At 48.4% G+C, this 16,314-nt stretch overlaps 1 protein-coding gene and 1 pseudogene across 1 annotated transcript in view; both read left to right on the top strand.

Annotated features, from left to right (window-relative positions):
• The first annotated feature begins 7,070 nt into the window (after positions 1-7,070).
• ACAP3 (ArfGAP with coiled-coil, ankyrin repeat and PH domains 3) overlaps positions 7,071-16,314 on the top strand; it is a 143,464-nt gene continuing 134,220 nt past the window's right edge. The window contains exon 1 of the mRNA XM_061600839.1: positions 7,071-7,298. Within this exon, the coding sequence (XP_061456823.1) occupies positions 7,252-7,298 (47 nt within the window). The 5' untranslated portion in view covers positions 7,071-7,251. The remainder of the gene's footprint in view (positions 7,299-16,314) is intronic.
• On the top strand, positions 9,729-9,847 carry LOC133372976 (5S ribosomal RNA; annotated as a pseudogene).

Genomic DNA, 16,314 nt, shown 5'->3' with positions numbered 1-16,314 from the left:
TCGACTTTGCAGGCAGTATGTTGGGCAACCAAAAACTGGTGCAATTGAAGAGATAGGGCGTTTTCACGAGGGCCTAAGACTGTCCGTGTCGCACATTCATTGCAATCATCGGCTACACAGGGACACACTGCCGACTGGAGAAGGAGGAGCCGAGATTCAGTAGTGATCTTCTTTAGGGATGGGAGGGAAAATCTCAGCTCTGAACACAAACGTTCAATCTCCTTTGTGCTAAAAAGAATTTATCGTTCTTTGTTGTGCTGGTTGAGAAACACCAAGATTTTTTTTCTTTTATTGCTACGTTGATTTCACCCCTCCTCTTTTAAGGCTTAAACCATAGAATCATGGAATAGTACAGTTGGAAGGGGTCTGTAAGGCCATCCAGTCCAACCTCCCTGCTCAATGCAGGAGTTCAACTTAAAGCATCCCCGCCCGCCAGGGGGCTGTCCAGCTGCCTCTTGAATGCCTCCGGTGCTGGAGAGACCACCACCTCCCTAAGTAACTGGTTCCATTGTCGTACTGCTCTGACAGCTAGGAAGCTTTTCCTGATGTTCAGCCGAAATCTGACTTCATTTAACTTGAATCCATTATTCCGTGTCCTGCACTCTGGGACGATTGAGCAGAGATCCTGGCCGTCCTCTGCGTGACAACAATTCAAGTACCTGAAGAGTGTGATCATATCTCCCCTCAGCCAGAGCTTCGAAAAGTTACTTTTTTAAAACTACAACTCCCATCAGCCCCAGCCAGCATGGCCACTGGATTGGGCTGATGGGAGTTGTAGTTCAAAAAAGTAACTTCTCAAGGCTAAACATGCCCAGTTCTTTCAATCTCTCCTCATAGGGCTTTGTTTCCAGTCCTCTGATCATCCTCGTTGCCCTCCTCTGAACCTGTTCCAGTTTGTCTGCATCCTTAAAGTGCAGTGTCCAGAACTGGACAAAGTACTCAAGAGGAGGCCTAACCAGTGCAAAACAGAGGACAACTAATACTTCACATGATTTGGAAACTGTACTGCTGTTAATGCAGACTAACACAGCATTTCCCTTTTTTGCAGCCACATTGCGCTGTTGGCTCACATTCCATAGGTTATATCCAATGCTAGTCATATTTAAAGTAGATCCGTTGAAATTAATGAACCTTACTTATCCTTATCTAACAACTCCAGTGGGTCTACTTTGAGGAGGAGTGGGATAGGATTGTATCCAACTAAGTTTTACTCAGAATAGACCCACTGAAATCAATGGTACGCATGTCTATTAATTTCAACAGATCTACTCTGACACAAGCCTTGGATGCAACCCAGTTTTCAGAAGTGACTCTTTTCTTTTGGGCTTGATTTTGCAGTATCACTCCAACCAACTCAGATCAGACTAGAAGGGATCTCCTCAGCATGTGGCAGAGTCCTACTAAAAAGGCTATTTTTGTTTTTGAGAGGCCAGAGACCTTGGGTTCAACCTAGGGATGGAGAATTTCAACTGAGTTCACATGTCAAGCCAAATATATCAAATTTGCACTTTCTGAAACACTATGAGAACTGACACACAGCCATCCTTCAAAATTCACACTTATTCAAATTTTGCAATGCAGTTCACCTACCAAACAATGTTTACAAAAATGCATATGTTAGGGGAAAGTGTGCATAAAAAGGAATATATGAATTAAAATAACCAGTAGCATAGTGGCAAATTCAGAAGTGCAGGGTCCCTACATGTTAATCATAGCCCCTCCCTTCCCCCTTTTTTTGCTGCGGGGTTGACAATGAGATCTTAATCATCATCATCATCATCTTTGTTAATGCCTTCTCCCACAATAGACATCCCCAGGAGCAAATACGCATGAAAGGGGAGAGTGTTAGCTACTGAGAAGACTCTTCTCAATGGTGACTCACCTCCTTTCGCTCTGATTGGCTCCAACCAGCAGGAAAGGTCAAGGAAGCATATTAAAAGATTCTTCTCAGTGGCTAAGACACTCCCCTTTCATGCTGATTGGCTCACAGGATGCTGGAGACACTGGGATCCTGCTCCCATAAAAGTAAAGGGTCTAAGACCCCCTGAGAACCTTGTGATAAGAGAGCCCTGCTGGCTCAGATCCTGTGTGTGGGTGTCGGGGTGGTGGTCCATCTCATCTAATTTCTTCTTTCCAACAATGACTGGCCAGATGCCTCTGAGAAGCTCATGAACAGGGCACAATGCAGTTAACACATCCTCCCCGCCTCCACCCCCACCCCCACTTCATTATTTGTCCTCAGCATCTTGTACTCACAGGTATACTGCCTCTGGACATGAAGGTTCCATTTCATATAATGGCTAACAGAGGAGGAACCTTCTTCCTTTTGAAAGCTATTTCTTCTGCGCTGAGCTCTGCAAAAGTGACCCTCAAATGCAAAGCCTACATCATCAACATCATTATCATCATCATAATCCATGCTAAAGGAAGGCTCCATGACAAATCTTTCTCAACCACTAAATTGAAAACCCCTGGGAGAATCGGTATGTTAACAAACTGGCAATACCACTGAAATTGACCGCACCTCTGAGGGGCAAGTTCACACAGTGTGGTTTCGGTCACAGAATTTGGCTTTCTTTGAGCATCCTAGGGGAAGGGCTGTAGCTCAGTGGTAGAGCATCTGATTTACATGCAGAAGGTCCACATTCAACCCCCGGCATCTCCAAGTAGGGCTGGGAATGTCCATTGACTAAAATCCTGGACAGATGCTGCCGGTCAGTGTCAACAGTACTGAACTAAACAGGCCCAATGGTCAGCTTCCTGTATTCCTAAATAGGCATGTTTATTACAGCAAAGCTGTTCTTGGGAGTGGATGAGCAAGACTCACTAAAACCTTAGAAACTAGGAAGGCTGGATTAGAATTGCAGCAGCTGGGATGTGGGATTTTGTGTGTTTGCCCTGCCTTGAATAGAAAAACCAGCATAAATTATGCAAAGCAGCAAATATTCATTTGCTGTTTTGTATAATTTATGTTGGGGGAGTGCCACATTGCATAATTTATGCAGAGTGCTGGACTGAGAATCTGAATTTCTCAGCGCAGAGTATACACAAGGATGGTGTTAGAGTGTGAAGGGGGAACCAGAGGCACAGATCCACATTCAAGTCACGAAACTCTCTGAGTGATCTTGGGCTGAGGGATTGCCTCTCAGAGCAACCTACTTCACAGGGTTGTTGTGAGGATAAAATGGGGCAGGGGAGGATGAGGGAGCAGGTAAGGTGAACCTCTTGCCCTCCAGATGGTGCTGAACTACAAATCCCATCATCCCTGGCCATTGGCCATGCTTGCAATGCTGAGGCTGATGGGAGTTGTAGTTCTGGAGGGCCAAAGGTTCACCACACTATTATTGAAAATGGAAATGGACTGCCTTCAAGTCGATCCCCACTTATGGCGACCCTATGAATAGGGATTTCATGGTGAGCAGTATTCAGAGGGGTTTTCCCATTGCCTCCCTCTGGGGCTAGTCCTCCCCAGCTGGCTAGGGCCTGCTCAGCTTGCCACAGCTGCACAAGCCAGCCCCTTCCTTGTCCGCAACTGCCAGCTGGGGGGCAACTGGGCTCCTTGGGACTATGCAGCTTGCCCACGGCTGCACAGGTGGTAGGGCATGTAACCCCTGAGCCACTCACTGTTATTAAAGGCCAGATAAAAATGTGGTAATTAATTAAATTGGGCACTGTTCTGGTATTAATCTACTTTTGCTCCATGTAAAGATGCACTCAGATTAATACATCAATAGAAGAAATCTTATTTCCTGGCAACATTTGGGTCTGATTTCTACAAGGCCTGTGATATTTTAAGGGAAAAGTAGAAAAAGAAAGAGAGAGAGATCAATTCATTCCGAAATGTCCCAATATATCAGCATATGAAACAGATGTGCCTGATGTAACCTGCCAGAGGACTTATGCAATCGGCTGCATTTGGTGTGCAGAAAATGTTCTCACCGTTTCTCCTGCCCGGGTGAGGGAGGATCAGGATTAAAGACGCACATTGTGCACTCTCTGTTGCTCTTTAACCACCCCAGATTAATTTAATCTGATCTCTGTGTAAGTCGCTCCATTCATACAATTCGGGGATGGGTACACCCTCTTCACGCCCCTTCCGTGCTCTGGAAGCATTGGGGGCTTAGAAGGCAAAGGCCTTCTGGCTTCGAATACGATGGCACCCATCTTCTGCTGTGAAACTCCTGGCGGCTGAGGCATGCTTCACTCGAACACTCCCCCCTCCCCAATCTTCCCGTTTAGAGTGTGAAAACAACAGAGCAGTAAACCACACACAGATGTGGTGAGCAGCCTCAGAACCATTTCAGAGATTTCAGCAGCCCCTGCTCGCATCAGGTTCTCAAGCCTTTCTTTGCAATCCGAAGGACTAGAAATTTGCTCTTTAAAAAAGAAAAAGAGCTAACCACCCTAAAGGGAGCGCATGTCACTTCCCTATGAGTCGTTGCTCAGTGTCTCTGAATGGGAGGAAGCAAGCCCAGAACAATAACTCATGCAACAGGTGACCTCCACTGAGAGTGGGTAACCCTACGCCACGTTCTGAGTGCAAACCACTTGCATTGCAGAGACACAATAGAATTGCCCAGCAGCAGTGGCGACTGATTGGAAAGAGGTAAACCTACATCAATGAACTGTACAGAGGCACAACAGAGAACCTCCTCCAAGGTGAGGGTTTACCAAATCAAACCATTGGTCAGTGTAGCTCAGTATTGTCTGCACTGACTGGCAGCCAGTCCCCAGGGCTTCAGAAGGGGTCTTTCCCAGCCCTACTGAGAGATTCCAGGGGTTGACCCTAGGACATTCTGCATACAAAACAGGTGCTGTTCCTCTGAGCCCTGCCCCCCTCTGGTTCCACTGAGCTATCATCAGCAATGCAGCAAGATCAACCATGTGAAGTGCCAATCCTGGCAAATGTATTCAACATCCTTGTGGGGTTTCAGATGATTAACTTGGGTTGCGTTGTGTCCTAAATCAGTCTTCACTAACCTGGCATCCTCCAGACCACAATGCCCATTAGCCTGAAACATCTGGAGGGCACTGGGTTGGCAACAGATGCCCTAAATTGTCATATCAATACCATGACATTTTATTTATCTATTTGTCCCAGCATTCCTCTCAAGAGCTCAGGGACCGTGTATATTTTTCTCCTCCATTTTATCCTCACAACCACCCTGGGAGGTAGGCTAAAAACTGGTCTCACCTCACCCAGAGAGCATCAAGGCTGAGCGGAAAACTGATGTCAGGTCTGCCCAATCTTAGCCCAGAACTCCAACCATCATGTCTCAATGGCTGTCTGCAAGAGTGCTGGCCTACCACCCTGGGTTGTTGTGTGACATCTTTTGGTGAGGGTGGGAAAAACTCCTGCCTGGAACCCTGGAGAGCCACTGCCGGTCAGTGTGGACAGTACTGAGGTAGACAGACCAATGGTTTGACTTGGAATAAGGCAGTTTACTATGTCGGAGTCCCTGGCAGGCTTACCTGGCTGCATAGGTTTTGTTTCTCATGGACCAGTTGAGAATGGAGGACACTTCCCCCCCCCCATGGGCCACCTAAACATGGATTAAGGTCTCGGCAGACTGCTTCATAACTTTTTGGGTTAGAGTGTTGGACTACGACCTGGGAGACCAGGGTTCGAATCCCCACACGGCCATGAAGCTCACTGGGTGACCTTGGGCCAGTCACTGCCTCTCAGCCTCAGAGGGAGACAGTGGTAAATCCCCTCTGAATACCGCTTACCATGAAAACCCTATTCATAGGGTCGCCATAAGTCGGGATCAACTTGAAGGCAGTCCATTCCTATTTTGTAGCAAACGGTAATGCCCTGTGCTAGATGCTGTATCCTTTTTATTTATTCATTCTTTGATGCCTCATATCATATGAATTCGATGGGATTCAGATGGTCGTACCATAAAATACACTATCAGAAAGAGATGAAGCCCTAGAAATGCAATTAAAAAATCAATATGAATATTTCGTGTGGGCATGCTGCAGAATGAATCTTGTGCACCTCTGTTAATTTAGAGTTTTATTCCTTCTGTGATTTCTTATCCTGTATGAATTCAATGAAATTCAAATGGTCGTACCATAAAAAACACTATCAGAAAGAGATGAAGCCCTAGAAATGCAATTAAAAAAATCAATATAGACATTTCATGTGGGCATGCCGCAGACCACCAGAATGAAACTCGCAGACCGCTCTTAATCAGAGTTTCGTTCCCTCTTGTATTTCTCGTATCATACAAATCATATGGAACTCACATTATCAGTAGTGCAGTGGCAAATTCAGAAGTGCCGGCTCCCTTTGTGGTAGTCACAGCCACACACCCTCGCCCCTTTTTTGCTGCTGGGTTGAGAACGAGATCCTTGTTCATGCCTTCTCCCACAACAACAGGCATCCCTAGGAGCCAATCAGCACGAAAGGGGAGAGTGTTAGCTACTGTGAAGGATCTTCTCCGTGGCTGACTCACCTCCTTTCACTCTGATTGCCTCCAATCAGCAAGAAAGGACAAGGAAGCAGACTAGAAGACTCTTCTCAGCGGCTAACACACTCCCTTTTATTTATTTATTTATATTTATTTATTTATTACATTTATATACCGCCCCATAGCCTCATTGATGCTGGAGACTTTGGGACCCTGCTCTCCCAGAAGTAAGAGGCCTAAGACCCCCCTCGCGACCCCGGACGGCTACACCCCTGGGAACCTCTGCATGAATCTCGCGGACCCCTGCTAGTTAGCGTTTCCTTCCCTCTCTACGGAGTTCTCACGGTCAGGCAATGAAACACACTATAAGAAAAGAAGCTATAATCGAGACGGACATTTCATGCGGGCACGCCTCGGGTCGCCTGAGGAGCGCTGGTGGCCCGGGGACCACCGTTTGGGCAGCCCCTGCAATAACCAAATCAAGCTATACAGAAATCCGCGGAGCGGCTACCAGGTACTTGGTGGATGCTCCCTGGGCTTGTGTGTGTGCCTGTGTGTGCGTGTGGGACAACTCCCTGGCAAGCTCTGCGGCTCCTCTGCTCGCTCCGCAGCCAACCCCCTTCCCCACCCCGACAGCCCGGGAGGGAGGGGCGCGCGCCAAGGCGAGAGCGTGCGCGCCGACGGCTTGGCGCTGCTGCTGGTCTTGCGCTGGAGCCAAGCAGGGCGTCTGGGTGCGAGGCTGCGCGCGAGTGGCTCTCAGTGCCGCAGGAGATGCGCCTCCCCGGCTTTTAAACCCCCTTTCCCGTCCCCCCCACCCCCAGAGGCGCCCGCCAAGATGACGGTCGAGTTCGAGGAATGCATCAAAGATTCGCCCCGATTCCGGTAAGCCAAGCGCCTCTCCTTTTTTCCTGGGTGGCGAAACGGCGCCAGGCGGATTCGGTGCGGATCGCGCCTTCTTAACGCACCTGGCTGCGGGGTGATCGCCGCCCGGGAAGGCGCCGGGTCCGAGCCGAACCCCTCCCCGAGCCAGGCGCCGCCCGGATCCAGCCGGGCTGGGTCGCCCACCGGAGCCAGCGCCCTCCATCCCAACATCGGCGATCTATGTGGCGTTTCGGCTGGGTGCGCGTTTGGGCGTCGTGGTTGCCGTCTTTCCCGCGGCTGGCGAGATATCTAGCCTATTGGGCAGCTGACAGGGGCTTGCTTTCTGTCGGTTTCTTTTTTTTAAAGAGAAGAAAGAAATGGTCGTTGTTGGATTTGCTTGGGAGCGAGATAATTTCTCTTGCATTCTCAGCTCACCAACGCGTGATGCCCTGTCCTTAAAATGCAGGCTAGGAGAGATTAAAATTCCGGTTTTGATCTGTGCAAAAAAGGCATCTCTCTCCCTGTCTCTCTCTCTCACACACACAGTCATTCCCTGGCTTGCAGATTGTTGCCATTTCTCTCACAGAGAGTCCAGCCTGAAACAGGCATGGAAGAAGAATTCAACCGCTTCCTAGGGGATTTTTTAACTATTCTTATTGGAAAAGAACAGCAGATTTACAGCAGATTTGGGAGAGAGAAAATCCCCGTCTTGAGAATGACTTTTTTTTTAAAGCTTCTAGTCCCTGTAAGATGAGCAGCTGAGAAGAGCAGGGGGAGCCCTCCCTAGAACTCTCTCCATTCCTTACAAAGGCTCCGATTTTCTGAGCTCCTTATGGGAGGTGGGAAAGAGTGAGAGGGAAGCAGTCGGGGAGGACGGCTGGCACCCTGCAGGATCAAAAGGTGGCTCGTTGTTGAAGGAGACTGGTCCCCGGAGAGGGCTGGGTGACCTCCTCAATGAGCCTCATGAGGTCTAGTGGCATTAGGTGGTGTTTTGGAAAAGGAGGATCTAGGCTGCAGGCCTTGTGTTCTCCGGCTGTGAGGATCTCCCTCTGCGGGGATGTGGCTCTGTGCCAGCCTCTTCTTCTGGACTGCACTGGGTGGGAAGGTGGTCCTTTTTTCCGGTCTTTTTTTTTTTTTGAGTGTGTGTGTACGTGTGTGTTGGGAGGTGTGTTTTGTCTGGCTGGCTCTCTCTAGTTGCAGAGACTGCCTGGCGGTGTACAAAGGGGCACGCGCAGACGCCCCGCGCACACACAAATCTCCATCCATTCATCCGGAGGGATCTCAGCTGGGCGTGAGATCAGATAAAGGAACAGGGAAAAGATGGGTGGCGTCGAGAGACCTTCCCTAGAAAGCCAAGCGGCGAGACAAGCCTGGCTAGGAAGCAAAAATGAAAAGGGAGGGGCAGAGTGAAATCTCACACCCCTCGGATGTCATTGCCCCCCCAAAGACATTTTGAGCAACAAGGGAGGGAGGGAGGGAGGGAGAGAGAGAGAGAGAGAGAGAGAGAGAGCACCATCGTCTTTTTTTGGAGGGGGGGTGTCTGGCCACATCAAGGTCATCTACAGTCGTGCGTGGGTCTGAGATGGGGGTGGGATGGGGTGACACCGCAGAGGCCGCCATCCCGAAAAGATGTGGTGGTTCTCCAACTGCAGTCGTGGTGGAGATACTGGGATCTAAAGAGGAAAAAGAACCATTGTTGGCCGCAGATTTACCGGAAGGGCAAAGTTACCTGCCTGCGAATGTCAACCTAAATTAGGAAGGCGAGACGGTGCACGAAATGTGAATATTTGTGCCTGTATGCATACATGTAATCAGGGGAGTCTCGAGTGCGGCCCTCCAAGTCATCCTGTTCGGCCCTCGGAACGCTCCCCCAGGCCACACCCCTCACTGGCCCTGCTTTGCACCCCGAGACTTTTGACCTCTTTGGATAGGTGTCCTTGAACTCTGACTGTGCTTCTGGCTTGCCTGGATGGAGGACAGAGGGGGGCGGGGGAGTGTTTGTCGATGCTGGCCCACTGCCCCGCCCACTCCCTCTGGCCCCACCCACAACTGGCAGGTGGTCCTGGGAAGGTTGCCTGGAAGGGTATGCGGCCCTCTGCCTGAAACGGTTCCCCATCCTTTCATGTTATGTTTCCTTGTATGTGAGTGCCTGTATGGGTGTGCATGCTTGTGCAGATAAGTATATGTGCATAAAATCGCCAAGGAGGGGCTGGCTGCAGGTTTGAGGGGTCTCCCAGGCAAAGCATCCTCTGGCGGGTGCCCTCTCTGTCACAGCCCTGGGCAGCTGAGCCAAGGCACCCTTTCTATTTCCCACAATGCCGCTAACGTGACATCGCTCTGGGCCATTGTGGGAAAGGGAAAGGACGGCTAGCGAGACCCAGTTGCCTAGCCCTGGCAGAGGGAAATGCTTCTTCCATAGCGTGGAATTCACTCCCGCCGAGAGGCTGTGATGCCTACGGCCATGCTACCCTGCACACGCTCAGTCTTGTCTGATCTCAGAGGCTAAGCAGGGTCAGGCCTGGTTAGTACTTGGGTGGGAGACTGCCGGGGAACGCCAGGTGCTGTAGGCATAGAGGAAGGCAATGGTAGACCACCTCTGAAGGCCTCTTACCGTGAAAACCCTATGAATGCATCCAAAAAAGATGCATAGGGTCGCCATGAGTCATAATCGACTTGAAGGCACAGAACAACAACAAAAGAGGCTGTGATGACTGCCAACTTGGATGGCTTGAATAGTCATAGTCATGGAGGATCTGGCTATTGGTGGCTACTAGCTATGGGAAGAGTGTCCTCTTGCACCCAGATCCTACTTGTTGGCTTCCCTTTGTTGTACCTGGTTAGCCACTGTGAGAACAGGATGCTGCCCTACATGGGCCACTGAGCTCAGCTGGCAGGGCTCTTATGTGCCTGTATCTTGAGGCTCTTATGTGCCTCGATGCTGAGGTCTTCTGCGACCAGGGACCCCAGAGGACATGTCCGTGTTACCTTCAAACCTGGAGCCTGCTTTGAATGGCTGTTCCAGGTATCCTGGCATGAGATGCAAAGAGGCTTATCCGGGAGTAAGCCAGTGGGGTTTACTTCTGAGTAGACATTCATAGGCTTTTACTGTGATCCTAGGCCATGTTTCCTTTCATTTGAAGACCTTGAGCTGCAAATGTCAGTCAGGTTTAAATGGGTGGGTTGATCGATCAGTGCTGTGGTTGATGAATAGTGAGGTTTAGTTCTACTCGGCAAGGGCAATTTTTAATCTACGGGGCTCCGAAACAGAGGTGTGTTTTTGCGGTCACTTTGACTCCGGTGTTTTATAGTGCACTCTGGTACATCAGAGGCAGAGGTGTAGTGGTCCAGGGTCTCAAAGGGTCTTAGACCCTTTACTTTTTGGGGAGTAGGGTCCCAGCAGGGTCCTTATGTCTCCAACATCCCATGAGCTGATCAGCATGAAAGGGAAGTGTTTTGACCACTGAGAAGAGTCTTCTAACCTGCTTCCTTGTCCTTTACTGCTGATTGGAGCCAATCAGAGTGAAAGGAGGTGAGTCAGCCACTGAGAAGACTCTTTTCAATAGCTAACACTCTCTCCTTTCATGTTTATCGGCTCCTAGGTACATCTGTTGTTGTGAGAGAAGGTATTAACAAGGATCTCATTTTCAACCCAGCAGCAAAACAACAACAGCACAGAATCATGGCTGTGACTTTTGTGAGGGGACCCTGCACTTCTGAATTTCCCACTATGCTACCGCTTGCGGCAGCAAATTCTGTAGTGTCATGTGACACACCCCTAGGGATGGGGGCAGAAATTCAATTCAGTTTGCATTTAAAGGTGAGCCTACCTAATTGGCAGTTTCCAAAACATTACGGGGCACAAAACACAGCCATCCTTTGACATTCTCATTTCTTTGAATTTGGCGATGCAGTTCTCCAGCCAATCAGTCTTTACAATAATGCATATATATTTGCATAAAAATGAATATGTTAGTGAAGATAACATAAAAAAAATGCAGTATATTAACAGACAGTTTCTTGGGGAAATGTGTACATTGGTTGAAACTGCATACAAGAATGTGTTAGGAGAAATTTGCAGTAAAACGCTGATAAATTTTCATGAGGATTTTTTTTTAAAAATTGCAAATTGTTGCCCAGGTGTAGAGAACTGAATTTAACAAAGGGAGAGAACTGAAATTGACAGATTTCAAATGGATGTGCTTTTACCATTGTGGTACCAGATCCTTGGGATTCTCTTCCGTCAGAAGTGAAGAGAGTACCCAACACTGCGAGTTTTGTCTGTTTGTTGAAAGTGTTTCTCCCAAGCCCCAAAATGCATGTACTGCAGTAAAGTGTCCATAAAAATGCATCTGTTTGCAAAAATAACACACCCAAGCGCATTGTTTTATGGGAAATTGCTTCTCTGTCAATGTTGGTTTCACTCAGTTTCTCAGTTTTCCAATCTAAGTTGTGCTCTCCAAATTTCCACATCAGTTTGTAAATCTTTTTTAAAAAATCCTCATGAAACTCACCAGCGAATTTTGCCTAATATACACATTTTGCATGCAATTTTGTCTAATATATTTATTTTTGCAAGGCCAGGTTCTCTGTTATAATAACCTTTTTATTTTCACAAAGTTATGTCTACGCACACTTTACTCTGGTATATGCATTTTTTGTACACTGGAAAACTGCTTTGTTGAATTCAGAGAAGTGTGAATTTCAAAGGATGGCTGTGTTTTGGTTTTGCTCCTTGTTTCGGAAAGTGTCAATTTGGTAGACTGGCCTTTAAATGCATAGGGAATTGAATTTCTCCCCACGCCTATTCAGCAGTCATCCCTGCCCAAATTCTCCCTCTCAGATTGCTAGGCAGAACAAAGCCTTGGTGCAACAGAGACATGGAACCAGCGAAATACACAAATTCTTGTTAGGATCGTGAAGCTAATTCAAGGAGGCAGCACCTGACTCTGCCACTGAGCTAGACCCTTTTACACACACACACACACACACACACCCGCGCGCCGTGGACCTTTTATCCCCTTCAAAACTCTCCTATGGTTTAACCCAGCAAATCGGTGTGAGCATTCCACCCATGCCACGGAGTCTCCATAAATGCGTCTGTGGCACTGTGCCAAAGCAGTGACTTCACTGGCCAGATGTCTCATTCCCTGCAGCTGTGACCCTTTGCGATGTGACGTCAAGATGGATTGTACAGGTCTGTGTGTTTATTTGCTTAGCGGCTGAGCATGATTGGCTTATATATGTTATATACTTGAAGTATATATTATATACCTGAATTAGCATCCACCAATTAAAGAAGCTGTTGGGGCTGTACTGCTCATTAGGATCTCATTGTTTGTTTATTTATTTATTATTTGATTTATATCCCGCCCTCCTCCTGGCAGGAGCCCAGGGCGGCAAACAAAAGGACTAAAAACATTTTAAAACACATTAAAACAAAAACATCTTTCCAAAACGTTTCTTAAAAAAAAGCTTTCAAAACATCTTCTAAGATTAAAAACCTTTTAGAAAAGGTTTAAGAACATATTAAAAAGCAATCCCAGTTGTTGCAATCACAATCGCTTCAGCAAAGTGTAGAGCTGATTTTTGTCCCCGTTGTTTACTATCTGTGTTGGTCGTTGGGATGGGGAGCTTCTGCAGCTCAAGGGCCGCATTCCTTTCTGGGCAACCTTTTGGGAGCCACATGCCAGAGGCGGACACAGCCAGAGGCAATGGGGGGGCACTGAATGTAAATTTTACCTTTGTACAGGAAACCAATTTCTACACGCACATGCGTGCACACACGCACAGTCTATCCTCCATCTAGGCAAGCGAGAGACGCGATCAGAATGCAGAGACGTATTCCTACCACACAGAAACACACAGATGTGAAGCAGGGCCAATTAGGGGTGTGTCCTAGAGATTTTTTTTTTTACATCTCTAGTCCTGAGGAGAGTACCAAGGGCCAAAAGAAAGGCTCAGAGGGCCGCATTTGACTTCCGAGCCTCCCAGCCTCAGAGGCTTTCTCAACCTCTGGACCTCAGGTTCCTGACCCCAGGTGTATTGGCTTTTTGTGGTTCCTTGGAGGTCTCAGAAAGGCACTATGCACACTCTCAGAGGCACTGTTCCCTGTGACTTCCCATGCTCCAATGCACTGGGAGGAAGATGCTGGGGCTCACTCTCCCAGTGAGCACTGACTTAAAAAAAAAAGAACACCAAGCAAACCATAAAATGCACTAAATCTGTGTCACCGATTCAGGTGAAAATGCATCTAGGCACTTCAGCTTCCTCTTATAAGCGCTCTGTGGAAATAAAACACCTATGGCTTGTATCCAACTCCTACTCAGAGTAGGCCCACTGAAATCAGTGACCCCAAGTTGGTCCTGTTCATTGACTTCAGTGAATCTACTCTGAGCCCTCACATGCGTCATGATCTAGGGCAGGTGTGAGGAACCTCTCACCCTCCAGACATTGCTGAACTACCTCTGGTCCTTGGCCATGCTGGCTGGGGCTGATGGGAGTTGCCGTTCAGCGACATCTGAAAGGCCCAAGATTCCCCACCCCTGATCCGTGGCAATTCATTGTGAGCTGGGAGCTACGAAAAATACAAACAGCTCTGGTGAGCCCAAAGTCATCGCTCATATAGGAGGCCTGCCCACACGATTCATAACTTTGGTCTTGCCTCTTTTCCCATCAGCCTCTGCTAGATGTGGGTAATGCTCCTGCATCTCTGAGCCTGGCGCAGTTTGATGATGATGGTTGCTTCTCCCCCCCCCCCCCCCGAGAAAGGTGAACTTAATGCAACTTTTGGAAAGCAAACATTGAAAATGTTGGAAGTGGGGCAAGAGCAACTCCTGTTTTGTCCTTTTGTTTATGTTCCAGAAGGGAGATTGAGTTCGGGTCCTCCAGATGGCTAGGCTTGACTACCTTTACCTGTGATGCTCTGACTGACTTCCTTCCATCACAGACTGATATGCTTAGGGAAGCTTATCGGCCCCTCCTCCTTCCTCCCTTTCCCTTCTTCTCTTCTTCGATTGGAGAGAGGACACACCTTTGTCTTCTCTCTCTCTCTCCTGAGCCATGAGGGCAGCTCCCAAAGCTGGGTGTTGCACCTCCGTATTTCTATAAATAAAGTAGCTTTTCTTATTTTACTAAGTCTTAAGTCTCAGTGATCTCAATGCAGGATAAAAGCCTGCTTTCTTAAGTAAACGCACAAACTGGCACACGGCATCTCAGACAGTTGACAATCTCTGCTAACTTCTATAGAAATGTACACAACAGAGAACAAATGTAAAAACAAAAAGGGGTGTCGCTTAAGGGTAGAGCATCTACTTCGCAGCTCAGACGGTCCCAGGGAATGTCCCCTGATCGAAACCCTGGAGAGTTGCTGCCAGTCAGTGCCGGCTAGTAGTTCCCAAACTTTTGAGGGAAGGGCTGTAGCTCGTGGCAGAGCATCTGCCTTGCAGGCAGAAGGTCCCAGGTTCAATCCCTGGCATCTCCAGGTAGGACTGGGAAAAGATCCCTATCTGAAACCCTGGAGCGCCACTGCCAATCAGGGCAGACAATACTGAGCTAGATGGACCAATGGTCTGGCTCAGTATAAGGCAGCCTCCGAGGTATGTAAGAATAAATACAACCAAAAATGCTCAGCCAACCCTATGGATGAAAGAGCAGATCCAACTCAGTCCCATCCCACGAAAAGATAAGCAGAAAATTAGGGTCCGAAGGCCTGGCTGAGTAAAAATGTTTTTTGGTCTGGGACCTATAAACAGATAGGGAGGGTACCAGGCATGCCTCCCATTCCACCAACGGGGAGCCACCACCGAGAAGGCTCCGTTCTCATGTCACCACGCTCCAACCCCCCCTCGGGGGGGCACATGGAAAAGGGCCTCAGATGACAAATGCACGGACTGCGTTTGGCCATTGCATCCCAAAAAGACGCTCGCAGCGCTGTGTGAATGCGTTTTGAGCTGGTTCCTTGAGACAAATTCCTTCCTGCACAACCGGCCCTGCTGAGGGAGGCAGCTGCCCTGATGCTGCAGGGTGGGAGTGGGGCAGTGGCAGCTAGACTGTTGCCGCAGGTGTGGTTGAGGATGCTGTCCAGTGTTTAAGAACATAAGAAGAGCCTGCTGGACCAGGCCAGGGGCCCATCTAGTCCAGCATCCTGTTCTCACAGTGGCCAACCAGATGCCCCAAATGGGAAGGACCTGAGGGCGAGAGGACTCTTCCCTCCCACTGGGAGTCAGAAACATACTGCCTCCGACAGTGGAAGCAGAGCATAGCCACCATGGCTAGTAGCCATTGATAGCCTTATTCTTTAAAGCCATCCAGGTTGGTGGCCATCACTGCTGCTTGCGGTAGCAAATCCCGTAGTTTTGATTGTGCGCGGCACAAAGAAGTCCTTTTTTGGGGGGTCTGTCCTGAAATCTTCCAACATTCAGCTTCGTCTGATGTCCCCGAGTTCTGGTGTTATGCGAGAGGGAGAAAACCTTTTCCCTATCCACTTTCTCCACGCCACGCATGATTGTATACACTTCTATCACGTTGCCTCTTCCTCACCGTCTTTCTAAACTGAAAAGGCCCAGATGTCCTTGATTGTTTCAGTTGCCCTTTTCTGAACTTTTGCCATCTCTGCAATCTCTCTCTTTTATTTTTTTGAGTTGCAGCAATGAGACATAAGGGCGCTACCAGGCAACCTATTTACTGAGCATTCCTTCTGATTTGTTTGCAGGGAGGCTAGACGACGCTGGCTATGGAATGCTCCTTTGTTCTGATTTGTTTGCAGGGACGTTGTTAGATGACGTTTGCTGTTAGGAACCTGAGAGGCCGTATCTGTACTGGCATTCCGCCGGCTCTTGAAGACACGGCTGTTTAGACAAGCATTCCCCTGAACTTGAACGTCTCGATCCAACCATTTTAATTGCTTTTTTTGACTGTTGTGCTTTTAAATTTATTACATTTATATCCCACCCTTCCAGGGTGGCTGGTCTGAAAGCGCCCAGACAAATTCTGTAGGTGGAATTGGGGAGGGGCCACCATCCCCCCCCTCGTTCCACAA

Source organism: Rhineura floridana, chromosome 18, assembly GCF_030035675.1.
Source record: "Rhineura floridana isolate rRhiFlo1 chromosome 18, rRhiFlo1.hap2, whole genome shotgun sequence".
Taxonomy (NCBI): Eukaryota; Metazoa; Chordata; class Lepidosauria; order Squamata; family Rhineuridae; genus Rhineura; species Rhineura floridana.
This window is presented reverse-complemented; position numbering and strand designations above follow the sequence as displayed.